Source organism: Nothoprocta perdicaria, unplaced genomic scaffold (genome assembly GCF_003342845.1).
Source record: "Nothoprocta perdicaria isolate Ctin4 unplaced genomic scaffold, notPer1 scaffold_10, whole genome shotgun sequence".
In the NCBI taxonomy this organism is placed as follows: domain Eukaryota; kingdom Metazoa; phylum Chordata; class Aves; order Tinamiformes; family Tinamidae; genus Nothoprocta; species Nothoprocta perdicaria.
Genome location: NW_020454094.1, coordinates 6,936,500 through 6,953,283, shown reverse-complemented (window position 1 = coordinate 6,953,283; position 16,784 = coordinate 6,936,500). Strand labels below are relative to the sequence as shown.

General features: G+C 38.7%; 1 protein-coding gene across 1 annotated transcript in view; it reads left to right on the top strand.

Annotated features, from left to right (window-relative positions):
* KIAA1328 (KIAA1328 ortholog) overlaps positions 1 to 16,784 on the top strand; it is a 156,557-nt gene that overhangs the window by 9,292 nt on the left and 130,481 nt on the right. The window contains exon 5 of the mRNA XM_026040100.1: positions 6,989 to 7,104. Coding sequence (XP_025895885.1) covers positions 6,989 to 7,104 — 116 coding nt within the window. The remainder of the gene's footprint in view (positions 1 to 6,988; positions 7,105 to 16,784) is intronic.

Here is a 16,784-nt window from a genome sequence, read left to right as displayed (position 1 = left end):
TAYGGAATGGTTATAATGCTGAGAAAGGCACACAGGACATGGGTAGGTTTTTTTCAAAGCACTTAGGAATGCTAACTTGTGAAATGAGATTACCTACATAAATCCTTAGAATCTAAAGTTTTTCTGGAACAGAATAAAATTTCTAAGCTACTGAACAACTGCTTTGTCTCAACTGACGCATAATACTACTCTTTTTTCTTTTTTCCTTTTATATTGGAAAAATGGAACAGAGAAATGAACTTGCTTATCAAGGTCATATAACAAGTCACTGGTGCAGCCATGAGTATTTTCTCTTTGATTATCCTCATCCAAATGGCCATTTTCCTGCTAATAATTTACACTAATATAAGTGTTCTTTTTACATGGTATTTTAGTTGCTTCTGAAATTCTTCATGCTTGCAGCTCTATTTTATCTTGCCATGTGTTAGGAGGTGTCTAGATAGGGATGTCATAAAGGCTAGATTACTGAGAAGGCTGTCTGCAAATTGTCAAATGTTGAAGCAATTCGGACACTGCTGCCACTGTGCATGCATAGAGGTATATTCTCATATTAAAAAGAACCTTTTATTACATTGTTCCTCATAATACACTGCTCTCTAGTGAATACTAGTACACTAACTCATTTGAGCATGGGATTCCTCTTAAATCTCCGATGCTCTTGATTTTTCCCTGAGGACAGCTTGATATTTTTGCCTGACATTTCTTCGAAGAAAAATAGAAAGTGCGGCAACATTAATTTTGAAACGTAAAATTAGTGGGACACTATTATTTTATACTTAGTCCTCTTTTATTTTTATACCTAATCATACTTTTATTAGATGTAATTAAAAGACCTTTGCAGGGTAATAGGGAAGTTAAACTTTAATTCTGCTAAACTCGTCACTTTTTAAAAACTTTACATCTTTTAACTTTTCATGCCTAGTTGGGCAATTCYGGAAGGTTTTTACATGTGGTAGAACATTCCCTGCTATTTCAGAGGAAAAAGAAAAGAAAAAAAACACCTGAATGATGGAAGTTTTCCAGAACACTGTCCTGCAATAAATACTTGGAATAATAAAAGTATCACTTGACCAGAGCTATATTTCACTATTCCTTATTTCTTGAATGAAAATAATGGTAGCTGAGAGCAATTGCTGTACATTTATTGCAAACAGTCAATATTTGGGACTGCGTCAAAGAAGTTATGAAGTGGTAAAATTGTTTTTGTCAGTGACAAAATATGATTAATATCTAGGGCTTGAATTTCAGCCATGTTTTGCTTGAGCCACGTGAGATGTTTGCCTTGGTGTGAGCAAAATTTAATGCTACCAATATTATCATCTTCTCTCTTGAAAAGATGCGGGTCCTGTTGAAAAGATGCGGGTCCTGTGCTTGACTGTGATGCCCTGCGGTTGGCAGCACATTAGCAGTTAGGGCCTTGATGAAATTGAATTTTGAGCCTGAGTCAAAAGAAAGAACTCAGCTGTATCCTCTCTAATCCACCTTTCTGGGCTAAATAATCGTAGTTTTTGCTCTGTGCTGCCACTGGTAAATCTAAGCATTATTTAGTTCTTCYCTGAACACATCCAGTCCATCTTCCCTCCGAGACAAACTGAATCTTTAGACTTGAATGTTGTAGACTTTTTTCTTTGATTGTGCCAGTACATTCTTCTCAGATGTTTTGCTTTGTGGTGTAATCTCTGGGTATAATAAGCTCATTCTGAAGGGCTTTGTTTATAAATGGGAAAATTTTGAGTGTAATCAGCTAGGGTTTTAATTATTACCGTACATGTAGGGTGGTCTTAAGGGGGGAGGAGGTGGAAAGAGCCTTTTTCTGAACTTTTGTTACAGCAGGAAACTCGTGAAACAGTCATCAGCTTATGCAATGAAATGAGCAGTGACATGGCGAGGACACTGAAAGATTCCTGCTCTTGTTCTCTGTGCTGGTGTCAGGACACATTAGGCTCTTCCAAGAGGGAGCAGTGCAAGGTCCCTTGGGAGCCAGCCAGTTGACTGTTGTGCACTAATAAATGGCTCAACACCATGCTGAGCGTGGTTACAAGGTACTCGGGAGTGTAATGTTCTAAGTTATATGCATGTTTTGAGACCCTTTTTCAACTCAGCATTAATGGAATGGTGAGGCTTAACTTTCTGTGCGAAGAGAGTGTGGATATGTTTTAATGCATGTATGTCTTGATTCCAACTGTGGTATATGGCTATAGTGGTGTGACTTTCTGGCTTCTGCTACGGCATGTACATCATGGATGCTCTTCCTTCCTTGCACAGTTAAGTTACAGCCCAGATATGCAAATTTCTCTTGAATGAATGGAAAAAAAGTAATAWAAGAAATTGTCACGAACCATTCTGCTCCTAGTGATGAGAACTGGTATCTAACCTTAACTTCTCTAAAGCAAGTACTTGGAGAAATCTGGTTTCATGTCATCCTGGCAAATCTTCAAAAGGAATTGGGGTAGGAAGGTAAGATGATGCCTGTCTTCACCTAAAGGAGGGAGTGCTTGTTCTTTTCAAAATGAGAGCGAAGGGGCTTTTTGCTGTCATACACAGACCACTGCCTGCCCTGGATGACATGTCCTTGACAGCCGGCAAAAACGCCTTCTGATGGACCTTTGCTCCTCATTGACGAGATGCTTCCTCCTTCCCAAGACCTTGGATTCCCGAGCTGCTCCTGGGCTGTGGGCACTGTGAGCCTGCCTGCTAGGACTGCTTTTGCAAACGTTTTTGCCTGGTACTAATATGAGCTTGATGAATTAAAACTGAAATTTTCTGACAAAAGGTGAGAACTGGAATAAAAAAGAAAATTTCATTTAATTACAGAACAGAGAAATCATTACATATGAGGTTAGTGAAACTATTGGAGTGTGTGTCAGTGTCTTCCTCCCAGCACTTGGACTCTTTGAAGGGCAACTTTCTTGTGGAAGCCACTTAAACAAATCTGCAGGTTTTGTTTTTTTGGGCTGCATTCTCTCCCGGGTCCTCTCATCTCATTTTTATTTGTTTTGTTACCTGTTTTTTAACATCAGTGTGAATGTCTGTATGTGTGTTTTGCACACGTGCTACTTGAGGAGACAACATTGTGCTGTTGTTCTGCTAATTGGTCAGGCAGTGACACTGCAGATAAGACACATCGTTAGGCTTGCTGGGAAATTACTACTTGTTGATAGGTAGAAGATGCCTGAGGTTATTGCATCACCAATCACATCTACCTTTTGTACTTAAAAAGTCATTTGTAGCTATAAGTTCATGCTGTGAGATCTTGTTTTATATTACTTTGCAAGCTGCCTATCATAAAATTTACTCGTGCAGCAGTTTCAATTATACCTTGTGGTTGTTAGGGCTTTTTTTTTTTTTTTTTTTTTTTAAATTATTTATACAGATTGCCTGTGACACTCGGGCAAAGCATATCAGATTTGTGAAGAGCATGCTTGGACAAGAAATGGATACTCTGCTCCCTACAGATCCAGTGTTAAGTGTCATTTTATTGCCCCTTTCTGTCACAAGCATGTTGTGATCTGCTCTGGCATGAGACCTTTTCCTTCCATCTCCTTCCCTCTCTCAACTTGTTCAGCCACAGTTCCCATTGAATTTCCATTTCACTTGTTAAAAGCTCAGTTTTTGCTGCTATTTTTCAAAAGTAGAAATTGTTATTTTCTTTTAGTTCCTTTATCAGGTAAAATTTCCTTTGTATCAGTACAAACTTGTTTTGTGAAGTTTCTAAGCTCTTCCTGGCAGGACTTTCGAGGTGTTTTTTTTTTTTTGTGCCATGCCAGTTTTTCATTACACACAGAAAACTTCAAGCGCTGTTGACCTGTGCAATGCTTCAGCAATTGTACCTGGAGAGCATCCAYCTGCTTGTTAATTGGAGTGACTTAGTGTCATCAAGTAAACTTGATCCTCAAGCCCTTCCTCAGATCATGCAGTCGGAACTGCTGCAGCAGCGGAGTGCTCAGGAGCGCCTAATAACGAGTGCAGCTGACAGTGCATTTGACTCATAAGGCTGATGCCACAGGAAAGGTTTCTGTCAGCTATCTGCATCATGAATTTTTCTTTTTCTACAGAGGCTCCTGCAAAATAAAATTAAGACCTTTTAAATCCACCTACAGTTACTAATCTTGTAAGTGTGACTGTGCAGGGAATCTGGAGCAAGGACAGCGTGTGTTGTGCCACGAGTGGGGCGTGCATCGCGTGCAAGGAAACGCTGCGGGCGCCGAGGGGCAGACCCCGTTTTACCGAGCTGCCAGCCTTGCTCTCAGCACTCAGCCCCCCATTTCCTTCTGYGAAGGGTGACAGTGGAGCCAAGCACGGAAGCCTTGCCCCGTGGAGAGGTTGTGTCTTCTGTAGCTGGGTGTCTGTCTTTTGCTGCTCTTTTCTGATCGTGAGCCGATGGAAAGCAGCAAAAATCCTTTCCAAGAGCTCTGCGAGCCCTGTAGTATTTCTGCTTGGCAACAGTCAAGTCTTTCCTAGTTCTGCAGAACAGTTTCTGTTCTCTACTGTCAGAAGAGAACAGAATAGAATAAGTGAATATATGTGTATATATTTATGTGAAAGCCAAACAACAACCCGCTCCTCACTGAGCTTTGTCTAGGCCTTACYGTAGATTCAGCCTAATCTGTTGATGTTGTATTCCTTTTCTCTAACTTCCATTTGTCACCTCTTAGGAATAACTGTCTTCTAACTGCCTGCCCTTTCTGGGCTGTCTCCTGCTTTGTGATACATATGCACATATTGCCACGGTTCTTGCAAGATCACTTAGTGTTCTCAGTCATTCACTGCGTAAGTTATGTGATGCAATATATTCCTGKGGCTGGGAATGTGACAACTGGCCGTCGGCCTTGTTGAGTACGAGCACAGCATGTGATTGCAGTGCAGACTGAGGCAAACGGCAGAATCCAGAGATGGGCAAAGCCTGCTAGGTTTTATGCAGTGCCTTTAGACTCAGTTATTTCTTAAGGTAGTATTTTCTTGGATTTTAATATTCTACGGCATCAAGCCAGCCCTGTGTTGCCCTTGTCCTGAATGTTCTTCTAATGCAACATCACTCCTGCAGTTATTGAGCAAGCATTGTTCCTTCTGTAGTGCCTGGAAATAGGACTTGCTCTCTCTTCTGTTATTTTTCCCTTCTGTTCTTGCTTCCTTCCGGCTTCCACTTGTGCAGTCATTAGTTTTCATTGTCATCTTCWACTTGATGACTCTTATTCTTTCTTTACTTTTTTTACTCTAAGAAGCAGGGATCATTCTGTGTTTGTTCACTGATTGTATATGGGGATGGGGCATACATGCTGTAGTCACACAGCTTATAGCTCCAGATATAACCAGCTGGTGTTGGCTAGCTACAAAAACCTGTCTGCAGCTTCTGGCACTTATACTGTACCTGTAACTGCACGTGGGAAATAAGGAGAGCCCATTGCTGCCTTTTAAAAGCTGTGGCTTTTTGTGTAATTGAGAAAATTTCTAATCAAGCTTCGTCTGAACTTTCAAACTGCCCTCATTTACAGGATCTAATTCTATGCTAGATTTTTTTTTTCTGCCTTCGAGTTTGTAGAGAAAGAGTTTGAGTTTCAGTATTATTCATTTCCAACTTGATGTAGTTTGAGCTGTTCTGGCAAGGGCTGTGGTTGATCTTGCAGTGAGAGGATATAACCTGTCCATACCTTACCCCAGAGTGCTGACCCAATTGTTGCATTTATGTTGTTTCCACTGGAATGTCAAAACACATCTGTGTCCTCCTGAGGGAGAAGTCATGATGTCGAATGGATGGTTGAATCCCTGAATGGGCTTCTCTCTGTTAAGAATGTCAGTGGGTCTGAAGGGATAAATGGAAAGCATAGTCCAATGCACATTTTTTTCTCTCCTTTTCCTCTTTCTGTAGGATTGTTTTAATTAAAGGAAGTCAAGATTTAAAGTTTTCTGAGAGCTGTACTGCTTTGCTCTCCGATCACTTAAGTTGCAGCAGCTGTTAGATCAACATAAAGGCTACATTTTAAGAGCCTCTAGTAACAGGAACTGCCCAAGTGCAGAGCAATAGTATTTGTTAGTCCRAGCTCATTACTCTAGCATTTTTGTGGATACTACTTGCCTAGAACYATGAATCCCAAGCCATGGTTTTAGCATAGATATGAGATTCTCTGGCCTTCTTGCCTGTGTGATTCCAGAGTAATTGTTTTTGTAGCCTGCTCTTGAAATTCAGAAAAAATGATCATTGTAAACCTTCTTCATATTGTCATCTTTTAATCTTGATCCAATCTTGATCCAAGCAGCAAGATGTAGGGTGCCACAGCCCAGACAAAATAAAATAATCAAGTCGCAAGTGTAAATTTTATAAGATGTCTGGGAGATGACAAACTGTTTTGTTTGGAGAAAGCTGACAAGAAGAATGGCTCTTTTCTTGGACTCATGTTTGGTAAGTGAATGTGCCAGGACATGTTTGCTTAAGGGCTAAGAACAAGGAGAGAAAATTTTTTCTGTCTTGGCAAGTAAGCTTTGCCAGTTGTGGTTTCTGTGTACGTGCCATGGGCTTGGATAGATCCCAGGGTCTTCATTGTGGCTGCAGGGAAGTGGGCTGCACAGATCTAGTTGTGGGCTCAGACCCTCGCTTTATAGTTCCATGCAGCTTTTTAATGTGTGTATTCTASCAAGACCAGTGTCTCTGAAATTTATTTATTGCGTGAAGTCATATACAACTTCCAATATAATAAAATAAACCATATGACAAATATCCTGCTTAAGGGCGATGAGGGTAAGATCCATTTAACTGGAAAGCAGAGTTGGAAGTCAGGCATTGTAGGTACATATGTTTAAAAACAAAACAAAAAATCTCCACCACCTGTGCGTATGTATACACACACACACACACACACACACACACACATATATATATGTGTATATATACACACACACACACACACTTTTTTTTAATAAGTAAATGTGTATATCTATATATCTTTTTTTTCCACCTTGACAGGGCCTTTATTTTTTCTCCATTTCTTTTCAGGGTAAGTGAAGAAAAGGAGGTGACAGAAGAGCGGCTGAAAGCCGAGCAGGAGTCATTTGAGAAGAAGATCAGACAGCTAGAGGAACAGAATGAACTTATCATCAAGGAAAGGGAAGATATCCTTTTAAAAAAATGTGTGCAAGGGTTCACTGTCTGAAATAAAAACCGAACTACAGAGAAATAATTGTTCTAATTTATGGCAGAGAATAAATCTGCATGTGCTGCCATTCAAAAGCAATCAGAGAGATGACTTGTCAGCATGTGCCGCTGGTTCATTTGAGCTTAAAACTACCATCCAGCTGTTCCTATGATCTTGTTTTGCTATGAAATAGATATTTGTCAACTAAAAATGGCAATAAGGAATTTATGCATTAAAATATGGTTATAGCTTTCTTTTGCTTTGCTTTTTCTCTCCACTTAATCCTGTTATGTTGTTGTAACTGAGGTCTGAACCTTCTCTTGCCTGGTGCTTTTTGTGCACTCCGGYGCTTTCTGTGCATTCCAGCGCTTCCTGGGTTCGCAGAGGCAGCTTATACTGACACTTAAACTGTCCATATGTGCTAAGGGGTTTAGCAGCTCAGATTTATTTATTTATTTTTTGTTCTTATACAGGATTAGCTTTTCTTGCTCGTCTTGTCCCAGCTGCCCTCCCGCTCTACCCTCACCCTACATTTAGCGCCAATCATGGAATATAACATGCACAAGTGGATGTTGCAGGATTAGAGTTTCCCTTCGGTGCACTGTGACAGACCTTTACAAAATGTTTTTGCTCATTTCTGTTCTGCATCTTTGGTATTGATGTTTTCTAGTCTAATTCCCCACAAGGGTAATAGTTGATTACAGTAGGGTGTGAATGTTGTTTCTCCAGCTAAGGCAAAGAGACRTATTGTGATTTATCTGGAGCAATATTTCAAGTAGGGGAGATACTAATGCTATTGTAGAAAGCCTTGATGAAAGAATCCCTGTGTGCTTTACTGTGTGTAGGTGTGACTTATCCTTGTTYGAGACAAAAATGAATTCCTTTAGAGAAGTTGTGAAGACGGGCTGCCCAAGCCGGGCAGGATGGAGAATGTCTTTTCATGAGAAGGGACTAAAGTGAAGATGTTTTCTTGCTTGTTTTGTTTTAGAATAGTGTCGGGATGTGTAAAAGGAGACTGAGATGGTGATGAGGTGAATAGGGGCAGAGACAATGCTAAGACAGAAAGGAAATCTTCAAGCCAGTGTTGAAATAAATGGAGGTAAACAGTCTACAAACTTAATGATGAAGTTAGAGGAAGGTTCCTGAAAATGAAAGCAATCATATTTCAAAGCTTGGGAACTCTAGAAGGCTTCGTAAAAGAGCTAAGTGCTGTTTTTTTTCATGGAACTTGGTTAGTTTGTGAAAGGAATTCAGTAGAGTGTTGCCTCTGACAAGAACAACTTGTTCTTGATGGCCCAGAAGATCCCTTGCAGCAGAGTGGCATTAACGTGCATAGGTAAAAYTCCGTCTGCTGTCTATGCTAAATAATATGCAAATAACCAGCTTAGCTGGTATGGAGCAGTTCCTGGAAAGTTGCAAGTCTGATGTATTTAAGAGCCGTCAGATAGAACTCGGTTCTTTTTTTTTGCACTAACTTCTCTTAATTTAGTATTTTGTTGTGTGTTACAGTGTATACATTCAGTCAGCTGCTGAATGTGGATGGCATGTATGGTCCTGATTGGTTGATGACTTTTTTTCTTAATATATGTGCATAAAGCTTTTACTAATTCATCTGAGGCTTATTTGGCTGCTGGGAAGTAGCCYGATTACTTTTTTTGTAATTTTTTTCCCCTTTTACCAGAAGTAGACTGCATAAACATGAATACTTCTCATGAGAAATGTGGTAGAGATGTTAATGCAGAAAGTTAATGCATGCAATTCTACATTTCATAAAATTCTGTAAAACCTAGAAATAAAAAACAAGATATAATTTCAAACAATATACTTTTAACTATAGGAATACTTGTCTATCCTGTATGAATGTTTTAAGATTCTTCACATACCTCTTATCTTGGGATTTCTGAACTCTTGAGGGTTGTTTGTGTACCAAGCAACAACAGATTTTCCAGAGCTGAATGCAGGTGCTATAACTTGAAGTCCTCTTAAAATGTATGGTGTTCACTTGCAAGTAAGATATCAAGAATATAGTAGCATAAGGAAAAACTATCAGGTCTGGCAAAATCACTGATTCTACCTATTTTTTTTTCTTTTTTTTTGTTTAGAATGCAATTTATTTTCTATAAAACTACTTTATCTAGTCCAGTATTTACAGTTATCCTCCAATAATAAATCACTACTTTTGACATAATGGGTACAGATATCCAGCAAAGTGTAATTTCAGCTTGGTAGAGGTTTAATTTGGAAAATATGGGGAGCTCGTGTCTGTGTGAATTGTTTTGCCTTTTTGTTTGTTTATAGTATAACAGTATAAGTAGTATGTTTCTAGTATATATAGTATATATAAGGATATATACTATATATATTTATAATATAGATCCTTATAGCAAGGATCTACTTTGCACTTAAAATCTTTAAGCACGAGATACCAAGTTGTCATCTGGTCTGCTCCTTAATTCGGTGTGTTTAGACCTTTCACAGTAGCTCCTTATAGCTGTTCCAAAGCAGCTGTTCTGGCTCTAGCTTTTTGCCTTGAGTGTCCACTTTGAACTGTGAAGGAGAGGGAATGGAGAGATCAGAGACTATGGGGTCAGATAGAGAAAGGGACTGTGTTTTGGGGTCAACGGTGGCAAAGGGAAAAAATAGAGGCTGAGAAAGGTAGAAATAAGGATCTTTTAAATATGAGGGGGAGAAAGTGGTGAAACACTGAATCCGCTGGTAGGGAACATTAAGCAGAATTTAGAGGCAAAAAATGTAAGTAGAGATTGAACTAGGGAAGTGAGAACTAGAACTGAAAGAAAAGATTTGGCGGTAAAAAAGGCTGGATTATGTGAAAGTGAAGCCTATGATGGGTGAGTTTAGCAGAAGGTTTTGGGGATGAGGACCCCCAAAAGACAATTTCTCTGGAGTTTGTTACATGATTGGGAGACATCTGATGAAAATGGATGTCTGTTCAGTGTCCTGTAGCACTATACAAGCTTTGAAACCAAATTCAGGAGGAAGATGGAAAGAAACTCACCATATGTTAGTCTATCTCTGCATCTTTCCCAACATCCCTCCTAGTAAGTCTTTTCCATGCTTCTGTATTTGCCGATCWTGGGGAGAACATGTTGGGTGGGGGAACTGTGGTTTTGGAGGCAGCCTGAATACTGGCCTGTTCTTTGGAGTCTTTGACTTGAAACTTCTTTGTCCTTCTCCGTTTTTGGTGTGTGCYATTTGCATTTGCAGGCTAAGGGAGAAGCTCAGGGCCCTGCATCACGCTTGCAGTGACCCTCCTTCCACTTCTGCTTAGGACCTGTGGTGAGAGAAGCTTCTGGCTGTCTTTTTTTTTTTTTTTCCCTAGCATATTTGCAAACCCTTATTATTAATACTGATCTCAATACAACTTCATTTGAGAAAGAGGGAAATAGGTCCTAAGATGCCCCAGCACTGTCAACATAGATATTTTAGTTAAAAAAAGAAAAAGATATTAATGGAATTATTAAGAAACAAATACTATTGTTATTACGAAGCCTCAAGAAATTTCATTATGGTGTTTAGTCTTTCTTATTATCACCATTAAGGTGTTTTTGTACAAATTCAATGTTATCGCATAAAGGCGGAGGGAATACCAGACTAAGCTCTCATTACTTTTTTGGGGAAAGAAACAGCTTCTAAAAAACTTTRTTATTGAATTCTAGATGAAAGAAAGTGTTTTGAAATAGCCTTTCCTCGCCCAAATGATCAGTTTGGATAAAGGAAGAAGAGATTGTTTGTTGCAATTTTCCATTATGTAATTCTCCATCCAGGATTTCTTAAGGCGTTTGGTAAAATTGCTTTCTCATTTTTCTGTTTTGAAGGCCCATCAAAATCCCATATGATTGATTTGACTAGTCTAAAAATGATCACAGACATTGTTTATGTATTTCCTTAATATTGTAACTACTTAACATGACTTAATTACTTGGTTCYGCATACGCTTAACATGACAATTAGTTTAGAACAGTTCATCTGATGTTAGCCAATGATACTGACTGAAGTCTTTAAAAATATTTTAGTTGTTCTGCGCACTTGCATATGCTGAATGAATTACTGAGAATTATGTATTCCCTCCTTTTCCTCCCTTTCTATGTTAATTTAGAGTTAGTGTTATTTTACAGAAGAAAAACGGTTAAGACATGCTTAATGCTACAGAACAAAATTGTAAAAAAAAAAAAAAAAAAAAAAAGCATGGATCAGACGATTTTCTGGATTTTTTTCTATATTATGCTTTCCTTGCTGTATAACATAGAATTTGCTTTTTGAAAATGGGGAGAGGAAAGAACTTTTTCCATCTGCATTCCTTTTTTTTAAATCTGATTCTCAAAAACATCATCTCAGATGAAGCAGCAAATCGATAGGGTCTTGCATGGAAAGTCTGTAGCAATGCCCTTTTTGGCATTCGTGATCCTTAGAATCAGATGTGTGTGCATATATATTATATATTTATATGTGTGCATATATAATATATATATGTGTGTGCATATATAATATATATATGCACACACATACGCACACATATATGTATGCATATACTCCTGGGGCTACTGTTTGCAAGTGGGCAATTAATCTGAATTTTCAATAAGAACACAATGTCATATAGAAATGGAATGTAGGTATTAATAATATAATGGAGCATTTTTATATGAAAATAGGGTCCCTGCATGCCATCTTCTCTCCCATCCCCTCAAATTTAATAAAGTTCATACTTTAAATTTTTAATATGACCTTTTCCTATAGCTGGCCTTTTAAGAAAGAGATGAGCATCAAGAAGAAAAATTCGCAATATAAAGAGTAAGCTTTGTCACCTGCAGGAATCTCATGCCCAGTGCTTTTCCAGGCAGGCTCTTCATTTAAAATTCAGTAACTATTTAAAAGTCTAACATTGGCTACCAGCTTTTGAAACTTTTGGTCTTGATTCTAATCTTCTAATAGTGGTATGTGTGTCTTTTATATTGTTAAATAATAGCCAGTGGGTAAAACTGACTTTTACAGGTTACTCTGGGGAAGCAAACCGGGGTAGAATCTAATGCCAGTTTTCTTTCTTTGCTATCGTTTGTGTGGGTTTAATAACGACAAGATACAAACTAAGGGTTGGCAATTCCCACTCTCCTTGTCTTTTTCTTGCTTCAGATCCGCCAGTTTGTACTATTTGGTTTTTCCCTTCCTGTTTTTCCTGTATGGATGCGTGCATATATGGATGCACATGTTCTTGGGTACTATAATTCATCTGAGGGCATGGTAGGAAAATGACAAATTGTTTTTTTTCCCTTTCTTCCATTTTAGGTAGCTGCTTCACTSTTGAACACTTAAAGGTGTTTCCCTTACTTGTATTATAGATCTCCAACTAATAAATGTTTCTAGGCAACCATTATCGTCTATTGAGTAAAAGCTGAACTTATTAAAAAGTCCTTGAATATTTATATGCTAGTGTGTAACAGCAGTATTGGCTAAATAATGTATGTATTTAAGAACTTCTAAATGTAAAAGAATCAGTCAAGGACTATTGGGTAAATAAGATATTTTGAATATTTTATGAACTTTTAAACTAAAACAAGGTGAAACATATTGTAATGTAGAGTGTTCAAATGGATCAATGACTAGAGATTCATTTAAAGCTCAGCTTTATATGTTAGTTTAATCCTAGCTAGCCAGAGTTATGTGGGATCAGCTGAAGGCTTTTAACCAGTCTAGCATAGCCTCTGGAGAGGCAGAGCTAGGTAGGTCATTTGCCCTGAAAGTTCCTGCTCAGAGGTGCAGGATTTTCTGTGAGATGGACAGTCAGGCTAGAAATATGATTGTGGGCGAAGAGAAGGGGTTGCTGCACTGCAGTTTATACTGAGAAGTGTTCAGTGGGTTGCTAATATAAGAGGAGACAACTGATCCAGTAGCGAGGGCCTAGAGTTTTCAGGACCTACTAAGGTAGAAGATGAGGACTGSTGGCATTTATCCTGCCTGCACAGCTCTCCTCTCTTTAGACCCTGCTTTATACTAAGGGGATCTGTTCCTGGTACTCGAGACTTGGTGTCTCTGAGCTGCTGTCTTGCTAGCCGAGGCCCTAGAGCTTTGCCCTTTAGGTTGTAGATGCTGGTTGTAGGCAGTGCCCGTCGCCAGCAACAGCCTCGTGCTCCCACGYGAGGAGGGAGGTCTCGAGCACAGACACGGTGGTTCCCCTTTGGATCTCAGCACTGCTCATGCCGATGAGTTAGCCGTGTCTGAACTCCATGGCAGAGATCCGAACGGGAAGGAGATGTTGTCGTGGCAGAGGCCAGGCTTCCCTTKGCTTGCMTRGCATCCCTTACCCTAAAAAATCYGTTCAGCAGCTCAGGCAAAATGTATTTCTYTGAGTGGAAAGCAGTTTTGTTTTTATTTGGATGCTCAAGATGGCCAAGCTATTTACCTGACTAAATTTTGCTTCTGCTTTTGTGGACATTGCAGAACCATTAGACTCCAGATATGTGAGCTTTCAAAGTTTTATTTTTATGTTTTTTCTTAATTTTTCCTTTATGACATTYGGGCTCATTTGGAAACAAAGACTGAGATCTCTTAAAAGGAGGCACAAATGGGAAAATGAGATCATTAATTGTTGAAGCCGGTACTGTAACAAATTGACTAGAAATGTGGATTCAGAGAAATTGATGTACTTTATCCTTCCAAACTAAATGAATTCTCCATCTGCTTCTGCTTCTCGGCTATAATGAGGACGTCGGGCTGACTCTGCTATTGGTTTCTCTGTCTCCTGAACTATTTTGGAAAGTTTAAACATTTCTTGCATGATTAAATACACTTTCAATAAATCAATCTCATAATAATTGTTGTTCAGGAGAGTTCATTATTCAGTTTAGTCTTTTAAATTACTGTTCTTCTTTAAAGGATTCTTCTGACGTAATGGCTTCAGCTAAATCCATTTGCCATACTCTGCCTTGTAATTACTTTAGATTTGAAGAATAAAACGAATGGCTTTATTATTAATCAGCAGCAAATTTGTCTTACTGTTTTTAAACCCAGAATGGCCTTTGCTCMTGAAACAGTTTTAACGGTCTAGATGGGAAAACACTTCATACCTCTCCTTTGGTAGAGATTTAGTGAAAGCAATCGGGTATTTATTTTTAATACCCACCCGCCCTGGCCTTGCGTGTTTGTCATAGTGACTGTCATCACGTGATGAAATTAGCCTTTCRTTTTGCATTATATTGTGCAGAGTGTATTGCACTTAAGCATAACATTTATTTAACTTTGGCTACTCCGCTAGTCAATGTTCTGCATGAACTTTGCCTTACATAAATATAAATGTACAAGATGTGCAATGTAAAAGATTTCTTTTATTCATAGCTCTTATTGGCAGGACTTCAATGCCCAAGTGAGTCAGAAGTCTGTCCTMTGACACTGGTGGCAGAATGCAGTCTTGGGCACAAGTTGCACAGTAGCTAAGCCTGGACAAATAGCTRATGTAGTTAGTGTGAATCTCCATCATTTGGTCATTTAAAGGTATCTTTGATCCTTTTGTTAGGTTGTTCAGAGCCATCCTTACCTTTAAATATTGTCAGCCAATGCAAACTACTATAAAAGCATTTTCAACTTCGTTAGGCATCTTAAGATCAATTGGATGCCACAGTCATCACGTTTTTGGAGTGGTGCTTGGAATATGGAAGTGGGCTAATTGTGRAGTTGTAGGCATTGAATAAATCTTGGCTTTTAATTGCAGGTGGGATTCATCACTGTGGCAGCATTGTGTTGGTTTTGTTTCCAGTGGCAATTGTGATGTTTAACCAAAGTTAAGAATTTTTCAAATAGCGCCAAGGAACTAATAGCCAAAGAGGAAAGAATAATGTCCTCAAAATCTTAACACCTTCAATGTCTTGAAGGCCTTCTGGGAGGTTGTTAGAAGGGTAAATATAAAATTGGCTTCATATAATACTGTCTATACTGTTTTCACTCAATTCTGTTTGCGTGATGCCACCTCCTAGTTTCAGAAATTGTAATCTTTCATTCCATAGCCGCATTTTTAGTTTGCATACTAGTGTCTGTGTGTTTGTGTGTATCTGTATTTATATACACACACAAATATATATATTTATGCATTTATACCTATATTTATATACATACATGTAGAAGGTATTTTTAATTGTAAAAATCTTCACTTTTTACTGATGGCAGAGTGGCCACTTTTTTGCATATATGTCAAAAGCTTTACATAAAGGTTAGTCCCTTCCTGGGACAAAAGATACCCCAGGGTTACAGCACAGGGAGTGCAGTTGGAGTAATAAAGATTATGTTGCTGATAAGTTCCCCTCCAGGCCCCATGATGGTAATACCCCTATATTTTGTCTTTAAAGAAAACTGCTGAGAGGCAATAATTTTTTTTTGTATGTGTCCCATTTTCATTAATGCATGGTAATTGATGGAGTTGCAGTGACTTGTAACAGTAATGAGTTCTAAACATAAGAATGCACTCCTTTCTAATAAGTGAGCACTGCTGGGGTTTAAAAGCGTACTAAATCAGTTGCTTTAGTATGAATTTATTAGTTTTTTTCAGCATTAGCTTTAATAGTAGTTATTTACATAAGCGTACATCCCATTAACCGCCATCAGGGCTGGAAAACATGCTGAACTGTTCATATTTTCATATAATTATTGAACATAATGGTTTCATTTGCATTTCTAAACAGTGATGTTTCTGTCAGGCTTGGAAATAGTGTCTTTACGCAGTCCCTATTTCACATCCACTTATTTGACATCGTTAAATTTTATGCTAATGTGCTTCCCTAGAATATCATCAGTAGGACAGATGCTTGTGCTTTAATATACAAATCAGAGATGCTTTTCCTCCCTCCCTTTCCTGAACTGCAAAGGAAATAAAAAAGCATATCTGCACTTTTTAGATATAGTTTGTTTCATTCCAAATAATCTGTAAGAAGTGAAATTTTCGCTTTCACCCCAACTAGTGACTTCTAAACATGGTAACAAATATCTTGGTTATGAAAGGTGGGAAACTTTGTCTGTCCCGTGAAAGAGGAGCCTTCTGAAAGGAGAGGTAGTGAAAACTAAAGGCTGTATGAAATTAAGGTTGTAACTTTGAGGTTGCCTCACATGGGGTGCACTGAGGCTTGCACAGCAAGCTGYCAGTCTAGGCAGTGGTCCATGGTTGACTTTCCTGGTAGCAGAGYGGTGCTGTGCATGAGATTCAGGGCATTTCAGTTTCTACATGTTGTGCTTGTCAGCRAAAATGCCCTTGCAATTGTACATTGTCAGCCTGTTGGGTCTAAGTTTAAAAATAACTTTGTTTTCCCCCAATTTCTTCACTCTGCAGACAAATGGAGGTACATGAGCCCTTGCTTACTAGCGGACAGGTACAAGTGTATGAGCTCTAGCCAGCTAAATGAAGAAGCAGGTTGGTACATACATCAGTGTTGTTGTGGCCTCGTGTTATCAGTGGAAGCTGAACATCAGAAGCCTATGAGATACAGCCAGTAATTGCAATTCTGCATGAGGAGATGACTGAATAAAAAAAAAAAAAAAAAAACAGTGCTGCTTTTCCTTCTAAAAATGAAATGAATGCTTCACATCTTGCTCTGTGTGAACTTTAAATTGGGGTGATTTGCTTATGGTTATAAAAAGAGTGCGAGCCGTGGAGCAGACTAG